The sequence below is a fragment of the Sinocyclocheilus anshuiensis genome, unplaced genomic scaffold (genome assembly GCF_001515605.1).
Source record: "Sinocyclocheilus anshuiensis isolate Anshui unplaced genomic scaffold, SAMN03320099.WGS_v1.1 scaffold536, whole genome shotgun sequence".
NCBI classification, from domain to species: Eukaryota; Metazoa; Chordata; class Actinopteri; order Cypriniformes; family Cyprinidae; genus Sinocyclocheilus; species Sinocyclocheilus anshuiensis.
In genome coordinates, this window is record NW_015557179.1 from 2,081,120 (window position 1) to 2,090,465 (window position 9,346).

The 9,346-nt window shown below is 34.8% G+C and overlaps 1 protein-coding gene across 1 annotated transcript; it reads right to left on the reverse strand.

The window, feature by feature from the left end:
• Positions 1 to 3,449: 3,449 nt before the first annotated feature.
• Positions 3,450 to 8,208, reverse strand: LOC107678601 (protein LBH). Its single transcript, XM_016473938.1, has 4 exons — positions 8,008 to 8,208; positions 4,158 to 4,242; positions 3,720 to 3,918; positions 3,450 to 3,529 (listed from the first exon to the last, which is right to left on the reverse strand). The coding sequence occupies exons 2-4, from the start codon at positions 4,239 to 4,241 to the stop codon at positions 3,477 to 3,479; spliced, it is 336 nt and encodes a 111-aa protein (XP_016329424.1). The 5' UTR covers position 4,242; positions 8,008 to 8,208; the 3' UTR covers positions 3,450 to 3,476.
• Positions 8,209 to 9,346: the final 1,138 nt, after the last annotated feature.

Consider the following 9,346-nt stretch of genomic DNA (forward strand, 5'->3'; position numbering starts at 1 on the left):
ACTGAAGTGGAAAAGAGATAAAAAGGAAAACAATGACGTTAACTGAGGACAGGCAATGCAAATCTGGAAATGGTCTACTCGTGTGTCAGTAGAGTCCCTTTATTCAGGGCTTAAATTCATAAAATAAGCAGGTTGAGTTTCATGTTTTGATACTTAGCATGGTGAGTGAGATGTTTTAAAAGGAATAGTTCACCCAAAAATGACAATTTGCTGAAAATTGACTCACCCTCAGTCCAACCAAGACGTAGATGAGTTTGTTTCTTCATTAGAACAGATTTGGAGGAATTTCAATTAACATCCTGTGAAGTGAAAATCTGTGTTTTTAATAAACAAATTAATCATTAAGATATTTTTAACTTCAAACCGTTGCTTCCTGCTAAAATACGAATCCTCTATCCATAATATTGCTTTCTCCAGTGAAAAACTCGTCTTGTCTAAATCAAGAGAGAAATATGCACAGATCAAGCACCTTTTCAAGGGTAAACAGTCCAAAACAGTTGTAAATAAATACGTTGGTGGATTTTGATGTGAGGACAACAGCAGATGGACTTTTTCACTGGAGGAAGCGTTAATTATGGATTATGGATAGACGTGATAGTTTAAAGTTAAAACGCCTTCTAATAAACAAATCCATTCTTAATGATTGATTTATTAGAAACACACAGCTCTTCACTTTACATATTGTTAACTGATGGACTGGAGTCGTGTGGATTACTTGCATATTATTGTGATTTTTTTATCAGCTGTTTGGACTCTCATTCTGACGGCACCCATTCACTGCAGAGGATCCATTGGTGAGCAAGTGATGTAATGATAAATCTGTTCTGAGTAACAAATTTTTAGCAAATAAATTTCAGCAAATTTTAATTTTTGAGTGAACTATTTCTTTATTATTGAAGATTAAATCAGTGCAAGCAGAGTTTCTGGATCAGTGGGCAGACAATGGCCGTCACATGCTGCGGACTGAACTTGAGTCATCAGGGTCATGTTAATCACAGAGAGGTCATCGAGCTCCACGGGCAACTTAATCTCTTCATACCCCTTTATCTTTAGGACTCAATGCTCTTATACACAAGGACACTGTGGTCAGCTGAATTCTGAACTCACTCGTACATAATCATCTTGTCTCTGGAATTATTGTGATTTCACTTAAAATACCAGCCTTCCTCCTAATGCCTTGTTTGTGTGTTGTGTTTTTACACTGGACTCAGAAATTGCTAGTAAATTTCACAAATGATTACAAAGAAATAGCAACACATTGAATTTAACATGAAATTTTAAAGTAGAAAAACCAAAATAGTATTTTTTTCTAGCAAAACATACTAAAATAATATTTGTTTTATTTACAACTACAACCTGATTTGAGCTCTGTGATTGACAGGATCAAATGAAAATGCTCCTCCAAAACAAAATTCCCATGATTCCTTAATGGGGATATTGAGCAGAGAAGAGCACTTGCTGTGTGGGATTGTAAACTACACAAAACAATGCAACAATAGTTTCTAAGGAAGCATTTCTGTGAGCTAAATGGTGTAAATATGAATAAATTAAACAAAGGAGAACACAAACTCAGCAGTTATCTAATATTAATCTTTATTTAAACTTACCAAATAAACGAATAAACAAAAAATGTGTACATATTAAGACCAAGTGTAATATCAAAATATCAATTCATTTTTGCAATGTTTAATGATGAAATCGAGGCATCAGTCTTAAACAGAAATCTTAATAAAATAAAATAAAAAAAATATATATATATATTATAAGGCTTTTTCAGATGTATCTCCTAGTTATTTCCAGATGTCCAGTTATTCATTAAAAAGGACTAAAAGTCACAACTGTCATTGCATGCCATTAAAAAAATCTTGATGGAGAAACCTCTTATGATAGTGATGGGAAGTGTTTTTAAGGCGAACACAAGACTTTAGTTACAGGATTATGAAAATAATACAGTAGACAAAATATAGACTATAAACATTGATACACATCAAAGCAGTTTCACTATGGGGGTTTAGATATTAAGAAAATATGATGAGTGCAATGTATATTGTGAAGTGGTTTAAGAATCACATCAATATTACTACAATATCTTAACTATTACTGTTAAAGTAGATTTATGTGAAAATGTACATGAAAATTGAAGTGACTTATACCTGTACGTGCAATACTTGCAGTCACAATATCAGAGTTGGCCTTCCCAGTATTTCCCAGCATGATTTGGTTTATCATTCATGCCTGTTGTACGGTTCAAACAAGTTTTATAATACTCAAGGATAGATGTCTGTTTAAATTCCTAACCCTAAAAAAAAGAAAATAGTAATAGTACACAATGCTTGTCTTAGCAGACACGACTAATTATAGCCAGAGGTTGAATTAAGTTGTCTAATAGGCAGTCTCTGTTTGTAGTCCAGTGCGGGACTCTAGCAGTTGTGCTTTGAAAATATTGTGTGTGTGTGCACAAGCGCCTCTAATAATTTCGAGTCTGCAGAAAGTCAGATAGGGCTTGGAGATATAAGGAAGTCCTTGTCCTCAGGCTGACTGACAGGCAGACATGTTTGAAGTTCTGCAGCAGTTATTCCTCACAAGCCTCAGCCAGATGGTGTGGAGAGAGGATGGCGTCTCCTCGCATAAAGTTTTCAGCCGCCGAGCGTGTAATGAATAATTTTCACATGAATGCAAGATTCACAGTGGTCACTGCAATCTTTTTAGAATATGCATTCACAGGCTTCTGTGATATATCAAAGTGGAGGGCATAATAACAAATCAATACATCTCTCACTAGATTGGACACGGATATGCAAAGTGTCCAAAAACTATTTTGTATCACTTTGTGAACTTATACTTCTCACACATTAAATTAGTTAAATCAATATTTTACATCCATTTATTTGATAAGTAGCCATGTATTAAGTGAACTAATACAGCTGGTCAATAAAGCTAAATAATAGAGCAATACTAGCTAACTGACTGTACGTTTCTTACTTGAGATCCAGGAACTGTGTTTTTTATACATATATTTTGAACAATATTCTGTACATTCATATTTTTTAAACTGCTCATACAGTTCATTTTTGTTGTGTCATCCAAATTCTACACATTTTCGGGTATATTCTCAGACATAAATGTAGAGGATACTGTACATTGATGCAGCAGTTTTATAACCAGAATTTCTGCATCAGGAAAAACAAACTAGGCCTTCAAGTCTGAAGGCAATGTAAGACTGTTAAAGCCACTTTCCACAGATAAAATGTATCAAGAGTTTGATCTTAAAAAGTACAAAAGACTTTCAAGTGTCTTTTTAAAGCCATGAATGTGTTATGAAAAGTGCTCAGATGTAGCATTGTGAGCTCTGTTCTTATTCATACCTGCGTGCCAGACTGGCTGCTTGTGTTGCGTGTCAGTTTTGAAGTGAGAAGATTTTGTGAGAACCAAGACTTCTGGTAATGATAGACTTGTGACAACGTATTTATTAAATTTCAGTTACGCTCAGCTGCCCCTGATGTTTCCAGGCTGCTGCACTTGACTTCATCTGAGGGGAGAAAATGCATGCAAGTCAATTCTAAATGAACTTCTCTAAACTGAAACACATATAAGCAGACTTCAGGAAGCGTATATTTATTTGTTCCTCTTTAGATCATTGCACACTGTAGTGTTGGTTAATGTTAATACCTATAATGAGAGAAAAAAATTCATTTTTTCTGAATTATTCTCTTACACACCTGTACTCTGGCTGTGTGATATCTGGGTTTGTGAAGCGGACATGGGGGTGTGTGTTTGGCCGGAAGGGTCTGTGCTTCTCAGGTCATCGGGGGGCCAACGTAACTCTCCGCTCTCCACCTCTCCCTCTGTGGGCTCCACTACGATGGAGGGCAAACGCTTGAACACCTTGGGGTGGCGCTCCTGTGTGTCTGGGAAAATCTGAAAATAGATGATGATAGATTTTATCTGTTAGAGAGATGCTGAATGTTCCACTTACAGTAAGTTTACTGGCTTAAAGGAATAGTTGAGCCTGATACTGTAAATCTATTATCACACTCACCCACATTTTGGTCTAAACTTGTATGACTTTCTTTTTTCCGTGGAACACAAAAGGGAGTTTTTGAAGAATAACTTTAAAGAATAAAAAGCTGTTTTTTGATATAATGAAAGATACCAACCTGAAATGAAACGCCTTGCTCTCCGGTGTCACTCACAGTGAAGTCTTCTCGACTATGTTCTGGGTTGTTCATTATATCTGTCATTCTAATAGGAAAATAAAACATAAATCAGCCTGAAATTCATCTAAACTACACAGCATTCTATATACAAATAAAGGCCTGTTGATTAATGAAATGCAAAGGTTAAAGTATCTGTGGCAATCAAAAATTATATAGAAGCTTAAAAGAAAGCCTAAATTAGAGTTTAAAAGTTTGGGGTTGTTAAAACAATGTGTTTGAAGTCTCTTATGCTCACCAAGACTGCACTTATTTGATCAGAAATACAATAAAGACATTAATATTGTGAAATATTATTACAGTTTAATAACTTATTTCTACTTGAATATATTCTAAAATGTAATTTATTCCTGTGATGCAAAACTGATTTTTTTAGCATCATTACCCCAGTCTTCAGTGTCACATGATCCTTCATCATTCTTATATGCCACTTCTGATCAATTTAATGCAACCTTGCAGAATAAACGTAAAATCTTACTGACCCTGCTACTTGAGCAGTAGTGTATATGTTGTTCGAAACTTTGTATCATAATGAGAACTTTCAGATCATAACACTAGCACACAAATACATAAACTTGAGCAATACTTAAGGAATAGTTCGCCTCAATACTAACATTATGACGTCATTTCAATCCAGTCTAATTTTCTTCCATGAAACATAAAAGCAAAAATGTTTTGGATTATCATGATTAAAACATTAATGGTGTTTGTCATCAAAAATGTCATTTCTAAATTAAGTGAGGGGAAAATTATCAATGAATAACAATGAATAATTTATAAAAAATAATTACAATTTTTATCCATATGACTCTTGTACTATAAATGTTTGGATGGCTTCAGACTATTTGTCATATGGGACTACTTTTATGGTGCTTTTTCGTCCTAGTTACAGCTTGGCAGTATAAATTACCATCCACCTTTTCTTTTATGGAAAACAGCCACCCAGATATTCTACCAAACATCTAATTTTGTGTTTCACAGAAAAAGAAAAACGCAGGGTGGAAGCAGGTGAGTAAATAATGACACAATTTTCATTGTGCCTAAACTATTCCTTTAACAAAAAAAGACACCTTGATGTAAATCCGTGCTCCAACAAGTCAGTTGCAGCATTTGCGTGTTTGTTCAGTCCGTGATCCCTAAAAAAAATCCCTTCCTGAATCCCTTTCAGACTGTCATGGTTTTAACAGCATACACACAACCAAACACGCCACCTAAACTTTGCTTCAGGCTGCAGTGTGACAGGGACAACACTGGTGTCTGCATGTGGGTATGCAAATATGAAGCATGGTAAAATAATAAAACAGGCCTCCATCATACTCATTCAGCTGATGGTGGTCTGAAGGACTCGACCCTGTTTGCAGTCTGTTGAACAGACAGAAGTCATAGTCGAATGCTGAAGGATAATAAAACTGTGAACACATAAGCCGACACACTAGTACACCCACGCTCACGCACACTCACAAATTCTGTTCAATTATTCAACAGTTAAAGGCTGGATAGTACAAAGACCTACAAAAAAACTATTCACGTTATTTTGACAACGAGTCCCAAATGGATCAAATTGCTCTGGCTAAGGGTAGTGCCCAGTGTTGTTATCATTAACTTAAAATAGTTTTCATTAATTGAAATAAAGCTGAAAAAAAAAATAAAACATAAATATTAGGTGAAAAACTTTAAAGTTTAGAATTTAAACTTGAATTGTTGCAACTAACTGAAATAAAATAAGTTGAAGGTAAACTAATAAAATGACTAAAACAGAAATAAAATAAAAAATTAAAGCTAAATATAATTTTATAACAAAACAAAATCTTAAAAATGACAAAAGCACATAACAAAATTACTAAAACAAACTAAAATGATGAAAACGGAAAACATAAAAACAGAAATATTCATAAATATTACAATAGTAATACAAATTAAATACTAAATAATATTAAAATAACACTACAAAAAGGCAGACATAATTTAGAGAAGTCATTAACTGTAGAGAAAAGGGGGAACCTGTTGCAGTGATGGAGTTCTGGGTGAACTGTCAAGATGCTCTTCCTGAAGTTTGTTATAGGCTATATACCTGTATTTTTAATAACTGTATTGTACGTTTTTAGATGAGAAGGAAAGCAAAATGAAAAGGGGAAAGTGTGAAAGAGAATATTAAACAGGAGTGTTAGAAAACAAAGGAAGCATTATTAGGAGCATGCTGACTTTAATTGTTTGCGTGGTATTTTTCAAAGAATGGTGAGGCTGTTGAATACAATGTGTTTTATGTCTATATTATGGTGTCATTAGAACAACACTGACAGATCCTCTTACTTAGCGTTGTCCTTTAATTATGGCTTTGCTTGGGGCGAATATTGAGGCAGCTCAACTCACGGCCTTTAAAACAGACAAACCTGCCACAAAGTATATTACAATGTTCCTTGATCAGTTCACCAGTAGGACATTTTTAAAATCCTGATATCCTTCTTGGCTGTAACCTATCAAGAATAATAATCATAAAATAGTTGCTCTCAGTGAACTCACAAAAAGCTTAGACATGATTTGGCATGTATGGTGACCTCTGTGCTTGCAATCCAAAAATCCTCATGGCAACCAGAGGCCTTTGGCACTATGTTTAAATTATTTCAAAGTAATTTCTTGTAAATTCCACCCCTTGCTTATGGGCACTGATACAAGCACACGCACATTTGTTTGTACACATATATACTCTAGACCTCATGCATCAAGGTAAGTTAGACTAGACCTAATATACAACAGCCAAGAAGTTTGGAGAATGTTGTGGGAAATTATGACATCATATTTATATTTTATGGTCATTCCATTATTATTTTTTAAAAATGTTTGCCATATAGATATATTTTTAAATAATAATAGTAAAAAATCAACTAAATAGAATTGACAGTTTTTTTAAGCTAATTTAGCCATAACTAGTCTAGTGTTCAAGGTCATGACCTTAAGTGTCATGGCACTTTTATTAATGAGTTTACTATACAAAACCATGGTAACAGGGTGGACTATTTAAAATCGTCTCCTACTGACAATCCCCGTCCTTGAAGAGTTCAAATCTTTGGATGACTGTCATTATGTCAGTTATTTATTTGTTTATTTTTGTGAAATTTGACATCTTTGTGATAATTATTAGATGTTAGTTAGAGTGAGTTGGGATGCAACAGTGTTGATGCATAACCTGGGGGCACAACTTCAAGTTTTTTTGCTAAAACCTAAAATCGAACAAATATATGATTACGAAACATTCGCTTTTATTTTCATAATCACTGTGCATATTTGATAATACAACAAGGGAGAAACACAGGGCGGTGGACAGATCAAAAGAGTTTCATGAAGCAAATCAACAGGGGAAAAAATTAAGTTAAAGGATTTTACTAATGTGTTTGGTGAACATGTCTAACACATAGTTAAAAGTCATGTTTTCATTGTTACAGTAGATATATTTTAATATATCTAAGGGACACAAAAAGCTTCCTTATAGTAGAATGACTAATATGTAACTCCATCAAGGCAAATCTAAGACAATAACATACAAAATACTAAAAAAGGGACCAAATTTAATTTAGCCACAGATACATTCATCAATACAACAAAATATAGGCTAAGCAATTTAAGATATGTAGAGGCTAATTATTTGCACTGCTACTATAAATATACTGTTGAAGTTTTGTAGAAATATATCACATAATATGGTTTCCTTAGATTTAATACTAGTCTTTGCTTTTTTCACACTTCATTTTAAAACTGTAACGGACCACTATATTATATATATGTGACATAGGCCTACCTTTATTTCGTCCCCTTCTCTTCTTGAAGCGACAGGAATGTTACTTTATTGACTATATCCTCCCGTTAAACTCACACAGCTTCCGTTTCGATCAGTCCGTCCAGTTCGAGCGCGCATCTGACCTGCAGCGGAAAGTTACTGTTGAATGCTGTCATAGCGCTTGTGCTCAGCCTGCCAACGTCATTCATTTACAAGTTGAGAGCTGCATGCATGCAACATAAATCATCCAGCGATTGGTTATGAGAAGCACGCATTCACACCGTCATCACAGCTTGTTTGTTCATGTAATTTTCGGGATCTCTGATTCCAGATGATGATTATTACGCAAGTGTTTGGGTGAGTTTAGAGACCTGGACCACTGAAGCTGAATATTAGAAGCGACAGGGTACAGAGAAAAGCTTAAACGTCCTCAGAAATACGCGTATACTTCATGTTACTGGTTAATGATATTATAGTAAAGCTATAGCGTGTTAAAATGTGTATTGGAGCTTGTCTAAACGAACAGTTAAAAACTCAGCTCTCACGTTGTTGGTTATGGATCGCTGATGCCCTCTGCTGCTGAAAGAAATTACTAACCATCACTACATTTTTCCCCACCGAGGTCTATATACAGGTGCATCTCAATAAATTAGAATGTCGTGGAAAAGTTCATTTATTTCAGTAATTCAGCTCAAATTGTGAAACCCGTGTATTAAATAAATTCAATGCACACAGACTGAAGTAGTTTAAGTCTTTGGTTCTTTTAATTGTGATGATTTTGGCTCACATTTAACAAAAACCCACCAATTCACTATCTCAACAAATTAGAATATGGTGACATGCCAATCAGCTAATCCACGACATTCTAATTTATTGAGATGCACCTGTAGGCCAGGGATGGGCAACTTCGGACCTGGAGGGCCACTGCCCTGCAGAGTTTAGCTCAAACCCTAATCCCTGATATAGGCATTTTGTTTGTTTGTTCATTTTGTGAGTTTTTGCTCATATTCCATGTGAATGGTGACTTTGTTCAGATTTGGGTCAGATCACTTTAAAGGAATAGTTTTGTTAGTTTTAGTGAAATTTGATGGAAATGCACTCACCCTCAGGCTATCCAAGTTGTAGATGAGTTTGTTTCTTCATTGGAACAGATTTGTAGAAATTTAACATTGCATCACTTGCTCATCAATGCATCCTCTGCAGTGAATGGGTGCCGTCAGAATGAGAGTCCAAACAGCTGATTAAAAACATCACAATCATCCACAAGTAATCCACATGGCTCCAGTCCATTAATTACCATAATGTGAAGTGAAAAGCTGTGTGTTTGCAATAAACAAATTCATCTTTAAGATGTTTTTAC

Bases quoted from the DNA above. Each gene is read 5' to 3' on its own strand.
- LOC107678601 (XM_016473938.1), bottom strand. From the start codon at position 4,241: ATGACAGATATAATGAACAACCCAGAACATAGTCGAGAAGACTTCACT. The intron at 3,919-4,157 runs GTTGGTATCTTT...ATCTATTTTCAG, and splicing joins AGCAAGGCGTTTCATTTCAG to ATTTTCCCAGACACACAGGA. The intron at 3,530-3,719 runs GTGTGTAAGAGA...TTCTCCCCTCAG, and splicing joins ATCACACAGCCAGAGTACAG to ATGAAGTCAAGTGCAGCAGC.